The 24464-nt window shown below is 38.4% G+C and overlaps 1 protein-coding gene across 8 annotated transcripts in view; it reads right to left on the minus strand.

Annotated features, from left to right (window-relative positions):
* Positions 1–24464, minus strand: part of ADAMTSL1 (ADAMTS like 1) — a 1112438-nt gene that overhangs the window by 12397 nt on the left and 1075577 nt on the right. Inside the window, exon 28 of one of the 8 annotated variants that reach the window (XM_086414964.1) lies at positions 5951–6091. The exons of the other annotated variants lie outside the window; for them this stretch is intronic. Within the exon in view, the coding sequence (XP_086271090.1) occupies positions 6014–6091 (78 nt within the window). The 3' untranslated portion in view covers positions 5951–6013. Of the gene's footprint in view, positions 1–5950; positions 6092–24464 lie in introns of those variants that run through there. 8 annotated transcript variants of the gene reach the window in all.

A 24464-nucleotide genomic window follows, 5' to 3' on the forward strand; every position in this document is an offset into this window, starting at 1 on the left:
TATTATGCTAAGTGAAATAAGTCAGAGAAAGACGAATAGTGTATGATATCACTCATATGTGGAATCTGAAAAATATAAGAAACTAGTGAATGTAACAAAAAAGAAACAGACTCACAGATTTACAGAGTAAAGTACTGATTACCAGTCAGATGAGTGAAGGGGAAGGGACAAAATGGTAGGGAATTTAGAGATAGCAACTATTATGCGAAATAAGCTATGAGAATATATTATATAACGCAGGGAATATAGCCTGTGTTTTGTGATAAATATCAATGGAGTATAGCCTTTGGAAGTTGTGAATCATTCTTATACGTCTGTAACTTTATATAATATTGTACAGCAACTATATATTTCACATTCACATGATTGATTAACAATGTTGTGTTAGTTTCAGGTATACAGCAAAGTGATTCAGTGATACATATACATTTATCTATCCTTTTTCAAATCCTCTTCCCATTTAGGTTATTACAGAGCACTGAACAGAGTTCCCTGTGCTATACAGTGGGTCCTGTTGGTTATCTATTTATTACTTTTCACAACCGGAGTATAATCGCTTTACAATGTCATGTTAGTTTCTGCAATACAACAGTGTGAATCAGATACACACCCCCACACATCCCCTTCTAGGTCGTCAGAGCCCTGAGCTGAGCTCCCCGGTTATACAGTAGCTTCTCACTAGCTATTTGTTTTACACATGGTAGTGTTTATATGTCAGTCCTACTCTCCCAGTTCATCTCACCATCGCCTTCCCTTTCTGTGTCCAAAGTGTCCGTTTCTCTATTCCTGCCCTGCAAATAGATTCATCAGTACCATTTGTCTAAATTCCATATATACGTTGCTGCTGCTAAGTCACCTCAGTCGTGTCCGACTCTGTGCGACCCCATAGATGGCAGCCCACCAGGCTCCCCTATCCCTGGGATTCTCCAGGCAAGAACACTGGAGTGGGGTGCCATTGACTTCTCTGATATATGCGTTAATATATGATATTTGTTTTTCTCTTTCTGACTTACTCTAGGTCCATCCACATCACTACGAATGACCCAGTTTTGTTCTAGAGTAATATTGTGTACTCAGAATATTAATGGCTGAGTAATATTCCATTGTGTATATGTAGCACATCTTCTTTAGCCATTCCTCTACTGATGGTCATTTGGGTTGCTTCCATGTCCTGGCTATTGTAAATAGTGCTGCAGTGAACACTGAGGTGTATGTATCTTCAAAGTATGGTTTTCTTGGAGTGTATGTCCAGTAGTGCAATTGCTGGGTCATATGGTTTTATTTTTAGTTTTTCAAGGAACATGCTGTTCTCCATAGAGGTTGTATCAATGTACATTCCCAGCAAGAGGGTTCCCTTTTTGCCACACCTTCTCCAGCATTTATTGTTCATAGATTTTTTTGATGATGGCCATTCTGACCGGTGTGAGGTGAGATCTCGTTGTTTTGATTTGCATTTCTCTAATAGCTAGCAGTGTTGGTCATCTTTTCTTGTGTTTGTTGGCCATCTGTATGTCTTCTTTGGAGAAATGTCTATTCAGGTCTTCTGTCCATTTTTTGATCAGGTTGTTTGTTTTTGTGATACTGAGCTGCTTGTATATTTTGGAGATTAATCCTTTATCAGTTGCTTCATTTGCAAGTATTTTCTCCCATTCTGAGGGTTGTTTTTTTGTCTTGTTTAATTAGGTCTCATTTGTTTATTTTCATTACTCTAGAAGGTGGTCAAAAAGAATCTTGCTATTATTTATGTCAGAAACTATTCTAGCTATGTTTTCCTTTAAGAGTTTTATAGTTTCTGGCCTACATTTAGGTCTATAGGCCATTTTGAGTTTACTTTTGTGTATGGTGTTAGGAAGTGTTCTAATTTTATTTTTCACATGTAGCTGTCTGGTTTTCCCAGCACCACTTATTGAAGAATCTGTCTTGTCCCCACTGTATATTCTTGCCTCCTTTGTCAAAGGTAAGGTGCCCTTGGGTGCTTGGGTTTATCTTTGGGCTTTCTATCGTGTTCCATTGATCTACACTTCTGTTTTTGTGCCAGTACCATGCTATCTTAATTACTGTAGCTTTGTAGTGTAGTGTGAAGTCAGGGAGCTTGATTCCTCCAGCTCTGTTTTTATTTTTAAGACCGCTTTGACTATTCAAGGTCTTTTGTGTTTCCATATACACTGTAAAAATTTTTTTGTTCTAGTTCTGTGAAAAATGCCATTGGTAATTTGATAGGGGTTACATTGACTCTGTAGATTGCTTTGGGTAGTATAGTCATTTTCACAATATTGATTTTTCCATCTAAGAACATGCTGTCTCTCTCAATTTGTGTCATTTTTCTTATGGTTTTCATCTTTTTTTTTTATAGTTTTCTGCATACAAGTCTTTTGTCTCTGTAGGTAGGTTTATTACTAAGTATTTTATTCTTTGAGTTGCAGTAGTGAATAGGATTGTTTCCTTAATTACTCTGATTTTTTTTGTAGTTAGTATATAGGAATTTTGTATTCCGCAGCTTTACTAAATTCATTGATTAGCTCTAGTACTTTTCTGGTGACATCTTTAGGATTTTCTATGTATAGTATGTTACCTGCAAACAGTGACAGTTTCAAAAAACTGAAAACATTTCCTCTAAGATCACAAAGAAGGCAAGGATGTCCACTCTTGCCACTTTTATTCAACATGGTTTTTGAAGTCTAGTCATGGCAATTAGAGAAGAAAAAGAAATGAATTCAAATAGGAAAAGAAGACTGTCAGTCACTGTTTGCAGATCTACAAGGCAACCCGCTAAGATTGAATGCAGTCCCTATCAAATTATATTGCAATGGCATTTTTCACAAAACTAGAACAAAAAATCTTAAAATTTGCATGAAGACACAAAAGACCCTGAATAGCTGAAGCAGTCTTAAGAAAGAAAAAATAGTTGGAGGAATCAGGCTTCCTGTCTTAAGATTATACTATTAATACAAAGGTACAGAGTACAAAAGAATATGGTACTGGTACAAAAACAAATGTAGATCAATGGAATAGGATAGAAAGCCCAGAAATAAACCCATGCACCTTTGGTTGATTAGTCAGTGACAAAGGAGGCAAGATTATACAATGGAGAAGCGGCAGCCTCTTCTATAAATGGTACTGGACAGTTACATGTAAAAAAAACAAAAGCTTGGATACTATAAAACTCTTAGAGGAAAACACAGGCAGAATCCTCTAACATAAATTGCAGCAATATCTTTTTGGATCTACCTTCAATGAAAATAAAAATGTGCTGTGCTTAGTTGCTCAGTCAGGTCCGACTCTTTGCAACCCCACTGTAGCCCACTCTGTCCATTGGGATTCTCCAGGCAAGAATACTGGAGTGGGTAGCCATTCTCTTCTCCAGGGGATCTTCCCAACCCAGGGATCAAACCCAGGTCTCCCACATTGTGGGCAGATTCTTTACCATCAAACCCACCAGGGAAGCCCAATGAATGGGAACTAATTAAAAGCTTTTGTGCAACAAAGAAAACCATAGCCAAAATGAAAATGCAACCCATAGAATGGGAAGAAATCTTTGTAAACAATGCATCCAACAAGGGAGTCATCTCCAAAACACACAAAAATAACAACTCAATCAAAAAACTGGCAGCTCGAATTAGACATTTCTCCATAGAAGAAATACAGCTGGCCAAAAATCACATGAAAAGATGCTCAACACTGCTAATTATTACAGAAGTGCAAATCTACAAAAAATAAATGCTGGAGAAGGTGTGGAGAAAAGGAAGCCTCCTCTACTGTTGGTGGGAATGTAAATTGGTACAAGCACTATATAGTATGGGGATTTCTTAAAAAACTAGAAGTAGAACCACCTTAATCCCATGCCTGGGCATATATTTGTAGAAAACCATAACTCAAAAAGATACATATATCCCATTGTTCATTGTAGCAGTACTTACAGTCGCCAAGACAAAGAAACATCATGACTGTCCACTGACAGAGGAATGGATTAAAAAGAAGGAAATAATATTATTTGTGGCCACATGAACGGACCTAGAGATTATCATAATAAATGAAGCAAGTCAGAGAGAGAAATACAAATATTATATGATATTGCTTGCTGTGGAATCTAAAAAAGATACAAAATGAACTTATTTTCAAAACAGCCTCATAGACTACAAAGACAAACTTATGTGTATCAAAGGGGAAAGGTGGGGGACATAAATTAGGAGACTGGGATTAACATATAAACTAGATAATCAACAAGGACCTATTGTATAGCACAGGGAGCTCTACTTGATATTCTATAATAACCTATATGGGAAAAGAATGTGAAAGAGAGTGGATGTGTGTGTGCTTGTGTGTGTGTATATATAACTGAATCACTTTCTGTACACCTGACCTAACATAACATTGTAAATCAACTATTCTCCAATATAAAATAAAAAGGAAGATTTCAAAGAACCTAACCTTAGGCCTTAAGGAACTGAAATAAGGGCAAACTAAATCCAAAGCTAGCAGAAGGAAGGAATAGAGAAAATTAGTGAAGTCAAATGTTTGCTCTCTCTAAAGATCTACAAAATAGACAACTTTTAGCTACACTGACTACAAAAGAGAGGACTCATTATTAAAATCTGAAATGAAAGTGGTAACAACATTACTGATTTTATAGAAATAAAGATGAAAAGAGTACTATGAACAATTGTACACAAACAAAGTGGGTAACCTAGGGGTAGTGGACAATTTTCTAGAAGCATACAACCCACCAAGAGTGAAAAGTATGACTAGATCTATGACTAGTAAAGAGATTGAACCAGTAATTAAAGACCTCCCAACAAAGAAAAGCCCTGTACCAGAAAGCTTCACTGGTAATTCTTCCTGGTATTAAAAAAATAATTCATACCAATTCTTGTGAGACTCTTCAAGAAAACTGAAGGGGAGGGAACACGAACACTGCCTAATTCATTCTATGAGGCCAGCATACCAAAACACTATAATAAAACTAAAGAACAATTTCCCTTCTGACTATTGATGATGAAATCCTGAACAAAATACTAGCTAACCAAATTTAGCATAATAAAATGATTATATGCCACGAAGTCATAGGATTTATTTTTGGAATGAAAGGATGATTCAACATATGAAAATCAGTCACTGTTCTATAATACCATATTAGCATAATGAGAAAAAGCACATGATCATCTCAACTGATGCAAAAAAAGGACATGACAAAATCCAACAGCTTTTCATAATAAAACATAAAAAACTAGGAGTAGAAGAAAACGACCTTAAAATAATAAAGACCATACACGAAAAACCCACAAACATCATCCTCAATAGTAAAGACTAAAAACTTTTCCCCTAAGATGAACAAGAATGCAATATTCAGCATTCTTGTACATATTATTGGAAGTTCAGAGCAATTAGGCAAGAAAAAAGAAAACCATGCAAGTTGGAAAGGTGAAGAAGCAAAATGACCTCTGTTCAGTTTACAAAGATACATAAAAACTCTTAAAATCCCAATAAATGAATTCATAGTTGAATACAAAAATCAACATTTAAAAACCAGGTGTATTTCTATACATGATTGATGAACACTCTGAAAAGGAAATTAAGAGAACAATCCCATTTATAATAGCACTAAGAAGAATAAAATACCCAAGAATAAATCAAGAAGTGAAAGACTTATACATGGAAAACTACAAAAAGAAAGTAGTCACATAGCTGGAACAATCTGAGAAAAAAACAACAAAGTTGGAGGTTTTGTACTCCATGATTTCAAAACTTACTATAAATTTGGAGTAATCAAAACAGTGTAGTTCTAGCTTGCAGAAAGATATATAGACCAATGGAATGGAATAGAGAGCCTAGAAACAAATTCTTGCATGTATGGTCAGATGAAGTATGCCAAGAGCTTTCAATGGGGAAAGGACAGTCTTTTTGACAAATGGTTCTGACAAAACTGAATATCCACATAAAAAAGAATGAAGTTGGAGCCTTACTTTACACTATATAAAAATGAACTCAAAATGAATCACAGACTGAAATGTAAGAGTTAAGTGTAAAACTGAAGAAAACAGAGGAGGAAGAGCTTCAAGTTACTGGATTTGGCGATCATTTCTTGAATATGACACTGAAAGCATAGAAAACAACAAAAATTAGATAAACTGGATATCATCAAAACTAAAAGCTCTTCTTTATCAAAGGACACTATCAACAGAGTAAAAAGGCAACCTACACAATAGGAGAAAAATCTGATAAAGGATTAATATTCAGAAAATATCAAGAAGTACAGTTTAACAAAACACAAAGCCTTAAACAAACATTTCTCTAAAGAAGATCTGTAAATGGCCAACATACACATGAAACTATATTCTACATCCCTAGAAATTAGGGAAATGCAAATCAAAACCACAATGAGCTACTACTTCACATCCATTAGGATGTCTATTATTAAAAACCCAGAAAATAACAATCATTGAAAATGTGGAAAAACTGAAACTTTTGTGCACTGTTGGTGAGAATGTAAAATGATATAGCTGCTATAGAATACAGTATGGTGGTTCCTCAAACATTAAACACAGAATTACCATATGATTTAACAATTCCACTTCTGGGTATATACTCAAAAGAATGAAAGAAGACACTTGAATACATATTTATACATGCATATTCAAACTAGTGTTATTCATAATAGCCAAAAGATGGAACCAAACCCATACATCCAATGAGAGATGTATGCATAAACAAAATGTGCTATATACTTAACACTGAACTATTATTCAGCCTTAAAAAGGAATGAAATTCTGATACATGCTGCAGCATAGACGAATCTTGAAAACATTAGTAAAAATGACACAAGGCAGATACAAAGGGACAGATATTGTATGATTTGACAAGTATGAATGTATAGTCAAATTCATAGAAATAAAGTAGAATAGTGGCCACCAGGGACTGGGAGAAAGGGATAATGGGGAATTATTGTTTGATGGGTACAGAGTTTAGCTTGGGATGATGAAACAGTTTTTGAAGAAGCATAGAGCTGATAGTTGAACAACCATACAAATGTACTTAATGTCACTGAATTGAAACTATTGTTATGTATACGCTACGCTACGCTAAGTCACTTCAGTCGTGTCTGACTCTGTGAGACCCCATAGACAGTATACTCACACATACTCACACAATACCAGGTTCCCCCATCCCTGGGATTCTCCAGGCAAGAACACTGGAGTGGGTTGCCATTTCCTTCTCCAATGCAGGAAAGTGAAAAGTGAAAGTGAAGTCGCTCAGTCGTGTCCGACTCTTAGCGACCCCATGGACTGCAGCCTACCAGGCTCCTCCATCCATGGGATTTTCCAGGCAAGAGTACTGGAGTGGGGTGCCATTGCCTTCTCCAATTGTTATGTATATTTTATCACAATAATTAAAAAAAGGATTTTCAGTTGTCAAGGGGCTATTTTTATATTTTCCCTACCCCTGTGTGTTTGTAAATAGTAGTGTTGCACTGGATCCTCAAAGCCTTACTCTTTATCTTCTGAGTTCACGCTTTCTAGCATCACCTGCTCAAACAGACGTGGTTGGCGAGACTGGTATATTTGGCCATAGCAGGAGCAACAGTACCTGGCTGTGGACATAGTTACCTGACCTAAGAGGACTGCTTTTACCTAATATCCTTTTCCTTCACTGGTTCATATCCTTCAAAGCTCTCTAAACATCTGATGAAACCTGGAGCCTCTTGGTAAAAAGTGTCAATAACCACAAGCTTTAGGGTTCCAGTTAAAAATGGTGATATAGGAAAATCCTGAACTCACCTCCTTCCACAGATGTATCCAGTCTACAGCTACATATGGAAAAATTACTTCTAAAACAATCCTAAAGGCTGCCTGAGTGACAACCACACATCAGGCAAATGAGAAAACTACATCAAAGCAGGTAGGAGGAACTGAGACATAATCTTGCCATAAACCCGGATAAAACTCAATACTTAGAGTCTCTCCCCAAGGAGCGAAGGGTTCAGACTCCACACTGGATACCTTAACTTTTGGAACCTGTATCTGAGAGACGAGCCCCCCAAACATTCTAACTCGAAACACTAATGGGGCTCACGGCTTTCATCCCAGAACTCTGAGACAGCTGGTCATACTCAAAGAAAAGGAAGGTCACCTGCTTATATTAAAGCATCGGCCTGAAAGCAGACATCTCACTTAAAACACAAATCTAGAAGCCTGCTGGAGCATTCTCTAGGTCTGAGACTCACGGGCACCATTGTCACACAGTCCTTTTGCCATCCTCCAGAGCACCAGTGTCTCCTAGAAGGGAGTTTTCACATGCATTTGGTGCCTTAGTCTTTGTGGCTGCTGCCCAGAGGAGGCCTCTTGACTGCTTGGTCTGGATGCTAGGGGAGTTTGAATTCTTGGTCTCAAGGGAGTGTAATAATCAGCAAGGAGCCCACAGCCCTCTCTGTGGTCCTGATTTTTTTCAGTTGCTGCTAGGAGACATCACTACATAGGCAACTCTGGAAGCCAGTGGAGCCTTATGCTTCAGATTCTTAAACAGCTATCACGCCCTCCTAGGGCTCAGGAGGAGGTAAAAAACACAGAAGCTTGGTATTTCTGTGAAGGAGGCCTCTTAGCTAATCATCATGACTATAGCCTGACTGGTGGACTTCTAATTAAACTTGCATCTAAAGACTGACTGTTGTCAATGTATGGCAAAACCAATACAATATTGTAAAGTAATTAGCCTCCAATTAAAATAAATAAATTTATATTAAAAAAAATAAAGACAGACTGTAATTTCCTAGAGACTTTCCAGAGACTTCAGAGGGTAGGCACTAAACTTGCACCCTCCCTCTGCTGTGCTCCAGAGCACATATTTTCTGGAGTGGAACTTTCCATGCAGCTGGCACCCTGATTTTTATGTCTAGCATCCTGGTTTTTGCAGTGGCCACTCCAGGGATGCCCCTTGATTGCCTGACTTGTGTGGTCAGGGGAGCCTGCATTCCTGTGTCCCATGCGACTGTGGCAATCAGATACCTAGTTCTTGGCAGGCTACCACCCCTAGGGCACTGTGCAGACAGTAAGCCGTGGCACATCCCTTTGGCTTTCTGTTTGTACCGGAACTCTGGCTTGAGGGGCAGGCTCCAGGTTTGGCACACATCTAGTGGACTACAAGACTTTCTCAAGGAACGTAGGGTGTGGATGTGGTCTTTGGACAGTCCCTCTGCATTGCTCCAGCATCTCCCAGGAACGAGCTTATACTCTCATCTAGAGCTTCAATAGGACCTCCCGGCTGGCTCAGACAGTATAGTGTCTGCCTACAATGCGAGAGACCTGGGTTCGCTCCCTGGGGCAACTGCCGTTCAAGGAATACTACCCCATCACTGGCCAGTGGAGCTTACACTTTCAGTCCCATAAGACTATATATATCTGTGTACCTTGGAAGTCAAGTTCTCCTGCAGCAGCTTTTAACACATGTATACCCATGGCTGATTCATGTCAATGTATGGCAAAGACCACTACAATATTGTAATTAGCCTCCAATTAAAATAAATTAATTTAAAAAAGATAAAACAAAATGAACCTTGATGCTGAGATCCTCTCCTTAGGGACACTGACAGGTCTTGGTGTATCCTCAACCACTGGGAGCTTTTAAAAATATAATAGGCTGCTTGGACAAGCACAAAGGTTTGGGTGATAGCAGAACTGAGACAGGGTTGAAATACAAGGTTCATTTCTACATGAGCCACTCTTTCAAGACTGGGGGAGATGGTTGTTTCATCTAAAGTATGGAAACCAACAGAGTTATGGAAGATGAAGAAATGTGTTCCAGATTAAAGACATAAATTCTTCGGAGTACAGTGGGGTGGGAGGAAAACCTCAATGAAATAGTGCTGTTATTTACCTGAAAAACAGTTCAAAATAGTAGTCATAAAGATTCTCACAAAACTAGGGAGAAAAATGAGTAAATACAGTGAGAACTTCAACAAAGAGTTTGAAAATATTAAAAAAGTACCATAGAAGTCACAGAGCTGAAGAAAACAAGTGTTGAACTGAAAAATACCCTAGTGGGGTTCAACAGCAGACTAGATGAAGCAGAAGAAAGCGTCAGTCAACTCAAAGACAAGGCAGTGGAACTCACCCAACTCATCCAATTAGAGCAGCCCTGCTCCCATCCCCCCCACCCCCTCCCACAAGAAGAAAAACAAGTGAAGTCGGCCTAAGGGGCCTGTGGGACAACATCACACACACTAACATTCAGGTCACAGGGACCACAGGAAAGGAGGCAGAAAGGAGCAGAAAACTTATCTGAAGAAACAATGGCTAAAAGCTTCCTAACCTGTGAAAGGAAATGGAAATCTAATTCCAGAAAGCCCAGAGTGTAAAATAAGCCCTAAGGAGACATTGTAGTTAAACACATATTACAATTAAAATGCCAAAAGTTGAAGACAAGCAGAGAATTTCAAAACCAACATGAGAAAAACAACTTGTTAGGTACAAGGGAACCCCCAAAAGACTATAAGCAAATTTTTTCAGCAGAATTGGTAGGCTAGAAGAGAGCAAGCAGCACAGTATATTTGAAATGCTGAAAGAAAAAAAACTTTCAACCAAAAGCTATTCTACCCAGCAAAGTTATCATTCAGAATTGAGGGAGAGATAGAGAGAAAGAGTTTTCCAGATAAGCAAAAGTCAAAGGAGTTCATCACTACTAAACTGGCCTTAGAAGAAATGTTAAAGGGACTTTTTTACAGCTGAAGAGGAAGAGCACTAATTAGTAACAAGAAGACATCAACCTCAATGGAAAGGTAAACATACAGAATATGTAGTGGATTAATCATTTATCACGGTAGTATGAAGGTAAGAATACAAATGTGGTAAAACTTAACTATGATTACAATAATTAAGGATACACAGATAGAAAGATATAAAATGTGACATTAAAATCATAAAACATGGGGAAAGGGGTAAGACTAAATATTTTGAGCTTTAGAATAGCTCAAGTTTAGAACAAGTTTTTATCAATGTAAAATAGACTGTTAGGGATATACTCTATAATATGTTAGCCTCATAGTAACCAGAAAGCAAAAGTATAGTCACAAAAAATAAAAGAATATATGTATACCATTTAAGAAAGTCATCAAATCACAAAGGAAGAGAGCAGGAGCAGAAAAAAGGAACAGAGGAACTACAAAAGTCAGAAAGCATTAGCAAATGGCAATAGGTACATACCTACCAGTATATCTTTAAATGTAAATAGACTAAATTCGCAATTCAAAAGACAAAATAGTTGAATGGAATAGTTGAATAATGAATGAAAAAAAAACACAACATGTATACATTGCCTACAAGAGACTCCCTTCTAGATGGAAGAATACACAAACTGAAAACGAAAAGATGGAAAAAGATGTTTCATGCAAGTGGATCCCAGAAGAAACTGGAGGTAGCTATACTTATATGACAGTCTTTGTTAAAAAGGTGTAATTTATCTGGTAGAAGAGACTAAGAAGTAATGATAAATGGTTCAGGCCACAAGAGGGTATAATGTTTATAAATATTTATGCTCCCCTATAGGAGCACTTAAATATATAAAGTCAACTATTAACACAACTAACAGGAGAAATAGACAGCAATACAAAAATAGCAGGGGGCTTTAACATCCTACTTATATCAATGGATAGATCATCCACACAGAGAATCAATAAAGAAACATCGGGCTTAAACTGTATGTAAGACCCAATGAAGTTGACATTCCATCCAATAGCAACAGAACACACATTCTTCTTAGGTGAACAGGGAACGCCTCCTAGGACAGATCAGTGATACGCCACAAAACAAATCTTAAGATTTAGGGACATTGACAGGTCTTGGCCCATCCTTATAGACTGAAATCATATCAAGCATCATCTCTGACCACAAGAGTATAAAGTTAGAAATCAAATTCAAGAAGAAAACTGGAGAATTTGCAAACATGTATAGATTATACATTATACCAAACAATCAATGGGTCAAAGGAGAAATATCTTGAAACAAATGAAAATGGGAATATTACATACCAAAACTTGTGGGGTACAGCAAAAACACTTCTAAGAGGGAAGCTCATAGTGATAAATGACTACCTCAAGAAACAAGAAAAGTCTCAAATAATCTAACTTTGTATTTCTTGAAAGAAATATAAGAAGAAGGATAAATGAAGGTCAAAATTAGTAGGAGCTAGAAAAATTACAAAAATTAGTGTGAAAATAGAGATTAAAAATCCATAGAAAAGACAGCCTTCAGAATGGGAGAAAATAATAGCAAATGAAGCAACTGAAAAAGAACTAATCTCAAAAATATACAAACAGCTCATGCAGCTCAATTCCAGAAAATAAATGACTCAATCAAAAAATGGGCCAAAGAACTAAACAGACATTTATCCAAAGAAGACATATAGATGGCTAACAAACACATGAAAAGATGCTCAACATCACTCATTATCAGAGAAATGCAAAACAAAACCACAATGAGGTACCATCTCACGCCGGTCAGAATGGCTGCTGTATTTGGCAAAACTAATACAATTATGTAAAGTTTAAAAATAAAATAAAATAAAATAAAAAAGTCTACAAACAATAAATGCTGGAGAGGGTGTGGAGAAAAGGGAACTCTCTTACACTATTGGTGGGAATGCAAACTAGTACAGCCACTATGGAGAACAGTGTGGAGATTCCTTAAAAAACTGGAAATAGAACTGCCAGCAATACAACCCAGCAATCCCACTGCTGGGCATACACACCGAGGAAACCAGAATTGAAAGAGACACATGTACCCCAATGTTCATCGCAGCACTGTTTACAATAGCTAGGACATGGAAGCAACCTAGATGTCCATTGGCAGATGAATGGATAAGAAAGCTGTGGTATATATACACAATGGAATATTACTCAGCTATTAAAAATGATGGATTTGAACCAGTTCTAATGAGGTGGATGAAACTGGAGCCTATTATACTGAGTGAAGTAAGTCAGAAAGAAAAATACCAACACAGCATATTAATGCATATATATGGAATTTAGAAAGATGGTAACAATGACCCTATATGCGATACAGCAAAAGAGACACAGATGTAAAGAACAGACTTTTGGACTCTGTGGGAGAAGGTGAAAGTGGGATGATTTGAGAGAAGAGCATTGAAACATGTATATTACCATATGTGAAATAGATCATCAGTCCAGGTTCTATGCATGAGACAGGGTGCTCAGGACCGGTGCACTGGGATGACCCTGAGGGATGGGATGGGGAGGGAGGTGAGAGGGGGTTTCAGGATGGGGAACACATGTATACCCATGGCTGATTCATGTCAATGTATGGCAAAAACCACTACAATACTGTAAAATAATTAGCCTCCAATTAAAACAAATAAATTAATTTTTTCAAAAAGCCATAGAATAGATCAATGAAACCAACAGTTGCTTCTTTGAAATTATGAACAAAATTGACAAGCTTTCGCCAAAGAATCATAGAGACTACTCTGAACAATTATGCTGCCAAGCCACTTCGGTCGTGTCCGACTCTGTGCGACCCCACAGACGGCAGCCCACCAGGCTCCCCCGTCCCCAGGATTCTCCAGGCAAGAACACTGGAGTGGGTTGCCATTTCCTTCTCCAATGCATGAAAGTGAAAAGTGAAAGGGAAGTTGCTCAGTCGTGTCCGACTCTTAGCGAACCCATGGACTGCAGCCTACCAGGCTCCTCTGTCCATGGGATTTCCCAGGCAAGAGTACTGGAGTGGGGTGCCATTGCCTTCTCCGCTGAACAATTATACACCAATAAATTAGACAACCTAGAAGAAATGGATAAATTCCTAGAAATATACAACCTATCCAAACTGAATCATGATGAAATAGAAAATCTGAACAGACCAATAAAAATTAGAAGATTGAGTCAGTAATCAAAAATCACCCTACAAGCAAAAATCCAGGACCAGACAGCTTCACTTATGAATTCTTTAAAGCATTCAAAGAAGAATTAATATCAATCCATCTCAAACTCCTCCAAAAAATACAAGAGGAGGGGACTTCTACAAACTCATTTAATGAGGCCAGCATTGCCCTGAAACTAAAAACCAGACCCTCATCAGCACTCCATGAACAGTATGAAAAGGTAAAAAGATATGACACTGAAAGATGAACTCCCCAGGTTGGTAGGTATCCAATATGCTACTGGAGAAGAGTGGAGAAATAGCTCCAGAAGGAAAGAAGAGACTGAGCCGGAGTGGAAACAACGTACAGTTGTGGATGTATCTGGTGGTGAAAGTAAAGTCCAATGCAGTAAAGAACAATATGGCATAGGAACCTGGAATGCTAGGTCCATGAATCAAGGTAAATTGGAAGCAGTCAAACACGAGATGGCAAGAGTGAACATCGGCATTTTAGTAATCAGTGAACTAAAATGGATGGGAATGGGTGAATTTAATTCAGATAACCACTGCATCACTACTGTGGGCAAGAATTGCTTAGAAGAAATGGAGTAGCCCGCATAGTCAACAGAAGAGTCTGAAATGTAGTACTTGCGGACAATCTCTAAAACAACAGAATGATCTCGGTTTGTTTCCAAGGCAAACCATTCAACATCACAGTAATCCAAGTCTATGTTCCAACCACTAATGACAAAGAAGGAAAGTTATGACCAACCTAGATAGCATATTCAAAAGCAGAGACATTACTTTGCCAACAAAGGTCCGTCTAGTCAAGGCTATGGTTTTTCCAGTGGTCATGTATGGATGTGAGAGTTGGACTGTGAAGAAAGCTGAGTGCCGAAGAATTGATGCTTTTGAACTGTGGTGTTGGAGAAGACTCTTGAGAGTCCTTTGGACTGCAAGGAGGTCCAACCAGTCCATTCTGAAGGAGATCAGCCCTGGGATTTCTTTGGAAGGAATGATGCTAAAGCTGAAACTCCAGTACTTTGGCCGCCTCATGCGAAGAGTTGACTCATTGGAAAAGACTCTGATGCTGGGAGGGATTGGGGGCAGGATGAGAAGGGGATGAAAGAGGATGAGATGGCTGGATGGTATCACTGACTCAATGGACGTGAGTCTGAGTGAACTCCGGGAGTTGGTGATGGACAGGGAGGCCTGGCGTGCTGCGATTCATGGGGTCACAAAGAGTCGGATACGACTGAGCAACTGAACTGAACTGAACTGAATGACGAAGAAGCTGAAGTTGAACGGTTTTATGACAACCTACAAGATCTTCTAGAACTAACACCAAAAAAAAAAAAAAAATGTCCTTTTCATCATAGGGGACTGGAATCCAAAAGTAGGAAGTCAAGAGATACCTGGAGTAACAGGCAGGTTGGGCCTTGATGTACAAAATGAAGCATGGCAAAGACTAATAGGTTTTGCCAAGAGAATGCACTGGTCATAGCAAACACCCTCTTCCAGCAACACAAGAGATGACTCTACACATGGGCATCACCAGATGGTCAATACCAAAATCAGATTGATTATATTCTTTGCAGCTGAAAATGGAGAAGCTCTATACAGTGAACGAATAGAAGACCAGGAGCTGACTGTGGCTCACATCATGACTCCTTATTGCCAAATTCAGACTTAATTGAATAAAGCAGGAAAAACCATTAGGCCGTTTAGGTATGACCTAAATCAAATCACTTACGATTATAAGGGAGTGACAAATAGATTCAAGGGATTAGACTGATAGAGTGCCTGAAGAACTAAGGACAGAAGTTTGTAACATTGTACAGGAGGTGGTGGTCAAAACCATCCCCAAGAAAAAGAATTGCCAAAAGGCAAAATGGGTTGTCTGAGGAGGCCTTACAAATAGCTCAGAAAAGAAAAGAAGCAAAAGGCAAAGGAGAAAAGGAAATATATATCCATCTGAATGCAGAGTTTGAAGAATGGCAAGGAGAGATAAGAAAGCCTTCCTCAGTGATCAATGCAAAGAGATAGAGGAAACAATAGAATGGGAAAGACTAGAGATCTCTTCAAGACAATTAGAGATACGAAGGGAACATTTCATGCAAAGATGGGCTCAATAAAGGACAGAAACAGTATGGACCTAACAGAAGCAGATGATACTAAGAAGAGGTGGTAAGAATACACAGAACAATTATACAAAAAAGATCTTAATGATCTGAATAACCTTGATGGTGTGATCACTCACCTAGAGCCAGACATCCTGGAGTGCGAAGTCAAGTGGGCCTTAGGAAGCATCACTATGAACAAAGCTAGTGGAGGTGATGGAATTCCAGTTGAGCTATTTCAAATCCTGAAAGGTGATGCTGTGAAAGTGCTGCACTCGATATGCCAGCACATTTAGAAAACTCAGTAGTGGCCACAGGACTGGAAAAGGCCAGTTTTCATTCCAATCCCAAAGAAGGGCAATGCCAAAGAATGTTCAAAGTACCACACAATTGCACTCATTTCACATGCTAGCAAGATTATGCTCAAAATTCTTCAAGCTAGGCTTCAACGTGAACTGGACACTTTCATATGTACAAGCTAGATTTGGAAAAGGCAGAGGAACCAGAGATCAAATTGTCAACATCCTTTGGATCATAGAAAATCATGAGAATTCCAGAAATTCCAGAAAACTTCTGCTTCATTGACTACACTAAAGCCTTTGTGTGGACCACAACAAACTGTAGAAAATTCTTAAAGAGATGGAATACCTCTTAAAGAGATGGTCTGGAATACCTGACCACCTGACCTGCCTCCTGTGAAACCTGTATGCAGGTCCAGAAGCAACAGTTAGAATCGGACAGGGAACAACGGACTAGTTCAAAATTGGGAAAGGAGTATGTAAAGGCTGTATGTTGTCACCCTGCTTATTTAACTTATATGCTGAGTACATTATGCAAAATGCCAGGCTGGATGAAGCACAAGCTGGAATCAAGATTGCCGGGAGAAATATCAATAACCTCAGATATGCAGATGACACCACTCTTATGGCAGAAAGTGAAGAGGAACTAAAGAGTTTCTTGATGAAAGTGAAAGAGGAGAGTGAAAAAGCTGACTTAAAACTCAACACTCAAAAAACAAAGATCATGGCATCCAGCCCCATCACTTTGGCAAAATAGATGGGAAACAATGGAAACAGTGATATTCTTTATTTTCTTGGGCTCTAAAATCAATGTGGATGGTGACTGCATCCACAAAATTAAGATGCTTGATCCTTGGAAGAAAAGCTGACGAACCTAGAAAGTCTGTTAAATAGCAGAAACATTACTTTGCTGACAAAGGTTTGTCTACTCAAAACTATGGTTTTTCCAGTAGTCATGTACAGATCTGAGAACTGGACCATAAGGAAGGGTGAGCACTGAAGAACTGATGCGTTTGAGCTATGGTGTTGGAAAAGATTCCTGAGAGTCCCTTGGACTGTAAGGAGATCAAACCAGTCAATCCTAAAGAGAATCAACCCTCAATATTCATTGGAAGGACTGATGCTAAAGCTGAAACTCCAATACTTTGGCCACATGATGCAAAGAGGCGACTCATTGGAAAAGACCTTGGTGCTGGGAAAGATTGAAGGCAGGAGGAGAAGGGGATGACAGAGGACCAGATGGTTGGCTGGTATCACGGACTCAATGGACATGAATTTGAACAAACTCCGGGAGATAGTGAAGGACAGGGAAACATGGCATGTTGCAGTTCATGGGGTTGCAGAGACTCAGACACAACTGAGCGACTGAACAATAGCAACAAAAAAAAACAGACAAGGATGACACAAAAAAGAAAATTACAGACCCGTATTCTTGATGAACATGGAAGCAAAAATCCTCAAAAAAACTATCAGTAAACCAAATTCAATGGTATTACAGTAAAAGGATCAAATGAGATTTAGTACAGAGATGCAATGATGGTTCAATATCCACAAAGCAATCAATGTAATACATTAAAAGGAAGGATACGTACCATGATCATCTTAATAGAGAAAAAGCATTTTGCAAAATTCAACATCTGTTTGTGATAAAAATTCTCAACTAAGTATGTGTAGATGGAAACTACCTTCACGTAATAAAGGTCACAGATGACAAGTCCACAACTAACATTATACTCTGAAAAAGCCGAAAGCTTTTCCCCTAACATCAAGATCAAGACAAGGATGCTCACTCTTGCCATTCTTATTCAACATCGTATTATAAGTCTTTGCAGGAATGATTAGGCAAGAAGAAAAAGGCATCCAGATTGGAAGGAAAGAAGTAAAATTGTCAGTTTTTGCAGATGACATACTATTTGTAGAAAATCCTAAAGACTCCACCAAAAAAATCCATTAGAACTAATAAATTCATCAAATTTGCAGAATACAAAATCAACATACTTTGTATTTCTATAGATTAATAACAAACTATCAGAAAGGGAAATTAAGAAAACAGTTGCACCAAAAGGAATAAAATACCGCAAAGTAAATTTAATGAAGGAGATGAAAGACCTATACACTGAAAATTGTAAGACATTGATGAAAGAACTGAAGATGACAAAAGTAAATTGAAAGATAACCCGTGCTCATAGATTGAAAGAATCAGTATTGTTAAAATGTCCATATTATTTAAAGAAATCTATAGATTCACCAGCAACTCTATCAGAATTCCAATGGCATTTTTCACAGAAACAGAATAAATAATTCTAAAATGTGTATGAAATCACAAAAGACTCCAAATAGCCAAGGCACACTTTAGAACTAAAAACCTGGAGGCGTCACTGATTTTAAATTATATTACAAAATTATGGCAGCCAACACTGAGTAGTTTTCCATAAAAAAAGACACACAGGTCTTTACATCCAGGCATATATGGTCAATTAGTTTACAACAAAGGAGCCAGGAATATACAGTGAGGAAAAGATAGTCTCTTCAATTAATGCTGGAAAAATGTGACAGTCACATGCAAAAGAATGAAACTGGACCACTACTTTATTCCATACACAAAAATTAACTCAAAATGGATTAAAGACTTGACAGAAGGCCTGAAACCAGAAAACTCCTAGAAGAAAACCTAGGTGGTAAGTTCCTTGTCATTGATTTTGGGATGATTATTTTTAAAACAAAGAAGTGGGACTACATTAAATCCAGACACTTCTGCACAGCAAAGAAGTCCTTCAATTAAATGAGAAGGCAACTTGCTGAATGGGAGAAAATATTTGCAAATCATATTTCTGATAAAGGTTTAATATCCAAAACATATAAGGAACTCATATAACTCAATAGAAAAAAAAAAAGCAATTTAAAAAGGGGCAGAGGATCTTAATAGACAGTTTTTTTTTGAAGAAGAAGACATATAAATGGCAAACAGGTACATGATAAAAAAGAAAGATACTCAACATCACTAATCATCAGAGAAACGCATATCAAAGCCACATGGAGACAACCTAAGTGTCCATCAAAGGCTACAGTGATAAAGAAGATGTGGTATGTATGCTGTGTGTGTATGCATGCACACCTATCACTATAAGTGGCAGATGTGCATATGTACACATGCACACACACGTATATACACATACACATACACAGAAGAATATCAGTAAAAAAGGAGAAAGTGTTGCCATTTGTGGCAACACTTAAGGACCTTCAGACATCATGCTAAGTAAGTAAAATATGTCAGAGAAGACAAATACCATACAGTCTCACTGACATGTGGAATTGAAACAAAACCAAAATAGATACAGGGAACAGATTGGTGGTTGCCATAGTTAAGGGGTGGGTGAAATAGTGAAGGGAGTCAAAAGGTATAAGCTTCAAGTTATAAAATTAGTAAGTCATGGAGATTTTAATATACAGCATGATGACTAAAGGAAATAAAAATAAATGGGACCTAATTAAACTTAAATCTTTTTGACAGCAAAGGAAAGCATAAACAAAATGAAATAACAACCTACAGAATGGGGGAAAATATCTGCAAATGATGCAATTGACAGGTGGTTAATATCCAAAATATACAAATAGCTCATACAGCTCAATGTCAAAAAAACAAACCACCGAATCAAAAAACTGGACAGGAGCTCTAAATAGATATTTCTCCAATGAAGACATACAGAATGGCTGAAAGCACATGAAAGGATGAGCAACATCACTAATTATTAGAGAAATGGAAATCAAAACTACAATGAGGGGGCTTCCCTAGTGGCACAGTGGATAAGAATCTTCCTGCCAATGCAGGAGACACAAATTCAATCCCTGATCCAAGAAGCTCCCAGATGCCACAGAGCAACAAGCCCGTGCACCACAACTGTTGAGCCTGTGCCCCACAGCCCGCAAGCCGCAACTACAGAGGCTGTGTGCCACAGCTGCTGAAGCCTGCAAGCCCTACAGCCCGTGCTCCACCACAAGAGGAGCCACTGCAATGAGAAGCCTGCACACGACAGCTAGAGAGTAGCCCCTGCTTGCCGCAACTAGAGAAAAGCCCACTCAGCAGCGAAGACCCAGCACAACCAAAAAAAAACTACAATGAGGTATCACATCACAGTGGTCAGAATGGCCATCATCAAAAAGTCTACAGATAAATGCTGGAGAAGGAGAAAAATGAAGCCTCCTACTCTGTTGGTGGGAATGTGAATTGATGCAGCCACTATGAAGAACAGTATGGAGGTTCCTTAAAAAATTAAAAACAGAGCTTCCATATGATTCTGCAATCCCACTCTTGGGCATATATCTGCAGAAAACCATAGGTGGAAAAGACATGCCTCTCAATGTCCATTGAAGCACTATTTACAATAGCCAAGATCTGGAAGCCTAAATGTCTAAACCTAAATGTCTATTGACAGAGGATGTGGTGTATTTATATAGTGGAATACTACTCAGCCATAAAAAGAATGAAATAATGCCATTTGTAGCGACGTAGATGGACTTGAAGTGTATCATACTAAATGAAGTATGCCAGACAGAGAGTGGCAAATGTATGATATTGCTTATATGTGAAATATAAAAAAAAACGGTACAGGGGAACTTATATGCAACACAGAAATAGACCCACAGACATAGAAAACAAACTTATGGTTACCAAAGGGGAAAGGAGCAGGAGGGAAGGATACATTAGAAATTTGACATCAACATAAACAAACTATATATAACATAGATAACCAACAACAACCTACTGTATAGCACAGGGAACTATACTCAGTGTTTTGTAATACCTATAAAGGAAAATAATCTGAAAAAACGTATACCTGGATCACTTTGCTGTACATCTGAAACTAACACAACATTGTAAATCAACTCTACATGCATTAAAAAAATTCAGCATCCAAAACTCCACTCTGGACATGCTAGATGAGTATTTGCATTTTTTTTCTTTTTTTAAAATTTATTTATTTATTATTGAAGGATAATTGCTTTACAGAATTTTGTTGTTTTCTGTCAAACCTCAACGAGCATTTGCATTTTTAATAAGACTCACAAGTGATTCACATTAAAGCTAGAGACATTTTGCCTAGAGGGGTTTAGAAGAAAGAAGGGGGTGAGAGTATTTGAGAGGAAGGAATGGGGCAAGGACCTATTTTTCTTTTAGGAAAAATAATCACTGAGCATGATCAATGTGCATGTATATATCCTTGAGTGACCTCTGTGATACAGTGCAGAAACATCTCCCATGTGTAGCCAGATCTGCTCCCAATTGTAGTTTCACAAACTGCGGATAAGCCTTGAGGGCCTACAAGCAGAGCTGCCTTGCGTGGAATGAGAGCTATCAGAAGGGGCTTTTCCAGGTAAGAGAAAGATAATATCCCCCAGCTGTGGGAGCAAGGGGGCGCTCATGCCTCTTTGATTATGAACTACATGTATTAGATCACTGAAAATAAGGGGGGCTGGTAGAGGCCCCAGAAAGGAGCCTCTGGCTGAATGTGTTGATTTGCTAGCATGGAGCATTATCCCTGGCCTCACCTGGGACACAAATAGCTTTTCAGTTGCAAAGAAATTCTGTGGCCACATTTCCTCCAAATAACATTTCATCTTCATTAGAGATGGCCACAGTGCATTAACTTAATAGGAAGTTCCAAGTGACTGTTTTCCAAAGAACACATCTAAGGACGGGGATGAAGGAAAACAAATGCACTGACATGTAGATACCAGTTCCAATGAGTTCAAGTTGTTAACTGCCCCCAAACATTTGATCATGCTTGTTCATACAGTTACACAAAGAATTAAGAGCCATATGGTTGCTTTGGGATGTCCTTGCAGGCCAAGTGTAATGGTATGTTTCAGATACTGACCATTCAGAAACTATACCTGACCAATCAGAATGGTCATCCTACCAGTTAGCACTGGCCTTTGACAAACCACAACAGTTGTTCCTGCATAGTTGGTAGGTACTAGCTGATTATCTGTCTTTGCAGGCAGCTCTTAGAGGCTCAGTAGGTCTCCAGTGCTTCCCTGGTGGCTCAGAGGTAAGGAATCCGTCTGCTAATGCAGGAGACATGGGTTGAATCCCTAGGTCAGGAAGTCCTCCTGGTGAATGAAATGGCAATCCGCTCCAGAATTCTTGCCTGGGAAATCCCATGAACAGAGGAGCCCAGCCGGCTACAATCCATGAGGTCACAAAAGAATTGGACGTGACTGAGTGACCAAACGAGAGCAATGTCTCCAGGAGGAGACATTTTGAACACAGACTTGAGGAGAAACAGCGCATATACAATTATATCATTTCCTTCCAGTGGCACACCAGACTTTTGTTGGGGGAGAGGGTGGGGCTGCTAACAACATTCTAAAACATAGAAGGGGTCAGATGAGTAGGACAACTACACTTTGTCTAAACAGAGGCCCTATCTACCTGCTCTGGGGAAAACCTAGGCTCTAATTACAAATGGGAGTTCCTGACTTGTCCTCTGGCTCACCTGCCCTGAAATGCTGACAGTGGTGAAGCCACCGTCAGCACCCGCAGCCCTGGGCTGCATCTCTCATGGCCTGGTGCGTGTCACTATTGTGTGGGTCTTTCTTTCTAAGCTATAATTAAACATAAAATTTCCTCTTCAAGTGGAGAGTCAATGTGACTTCTCCCTCAACCAGCTGAGCCCCCATTCCTGCTCTGCTGAGCTAACCTGGGACTTTTTTGGTTAACCTCCAGCAAAGAATTAAGAAAGGAGTTGCTGGTACCAGCGAGACTTCAACTCTTACTGGTTTGGAACAATGGACTTCACAGCAGAATCACTTCGGTGGCTTCTAAAATATGTCCATGCTTAGATCCCATTCCTGAACAACTGACTTAGAATCACTGGAGAAATTTCTTTAAGACCAGTGTCCAGCAAAGACACCACCAAAAAAGAAAATTACAGGCCAATATCTGATGAATATAGATGCAAAAATTCTCAACAAAATATTAGCAAACTGAATCCAACAACACATAAAAAATATCATGCACCATGGCCAAGTGGGATTCATCCCAAGTTCACAGGATAGTTCAGCATACACAAACCAGTGTGATACACAACGCAAGCAAAAGACAACAGACACGCGTATCATCTCAGTAGGTGCAGAAAAGGCATCTGACAAAATTCAACATCCGTTCATGATAAATCTCACCACAGTTGAGTACAGACGGAACATATCTCAAGATAATACAAGCTATTCATGACAGATCTACAGCCAATATAACAGTGGTAAAAAGTTGAAAGACTAAAATCTGGAACAAGGATGCCCACTCACCTCTTCTATTCAACATAGTACTAGAAGTCCTAACCACAGCCGTCAGATGAGAAAGAGAAATAAAAAGTATCCAGATTGGAAGAGAAGAAGTAAAATTGTCTTTATATGCACATGATATGATACTGTATACAGAAAAGTATCTACACAAATTATCTACAAACGACTCTACACAAAAGCTATTAGAACTGATAAATAAATTCAGCAAGGTAGCAGGATACAAGATTAACATACAGAAAATGTTGTATTTCTTTATACCAACAACAAAATATCAGAAAGGGAATGTAAAACAGTACCTTTTAAAATCACAACCTCCAAATAAAGTATTTAGGAATAAACTTCACCAAGGATGTGAAAGACTTATATCCTGAGACCTATAAAACATTAATAAAGTAAACTGAAGATGATTCAAAGAAATGGAAAGATAACCCATGCTCTTGGATTGGAAGAATTAATATTGTTAAAATGGCATACTACCCAAAGCAATCTACAGATTTAATGAGATCTATATCAAATAACTCATAGTATTTTTCACAGAACTAGAACAGATAATCCTAAAATTTATATGGGACTGTCAAAGACCTAGAATTGCCAAAGCAATCCTGAAGAAAAAGTACAAAGCAGGAGGCATAACCCTTCCAGACTTCAGAGAATATTACAAAGCTACAGTAATCAAAACAGCCTGGTATTGGCATTAAAATAGACATATAGATCAATGGAATAGAATAGAGAGCCCAGAAATAAACCCACACACCTATGGTCAATTAATCTTCAACAAAGAATCCAAGAATATACAATGAGAAAAAGATAGTCTCTTCAGCAATTGGTATTGGGAAAGTTGGACAGCTACATGTAAATCAGTGAAGTTAGAACACACGCCCTCA

This window comes from Bos grunniens, chromosome 8 (genome assembly GCF_055505025.1).
Source record: "Bos grunniens cultivar Pamir isolate PY7600 chromosome 8, Bosgru_T2T1.0, whole genome shotgun sequence".
Classification (NCBI taxonomy): Eukaryota; Metazoa; Chordata; class Mammalia; order Artiodactyla; family Bovidae; genus Bos; species Bos grunniens.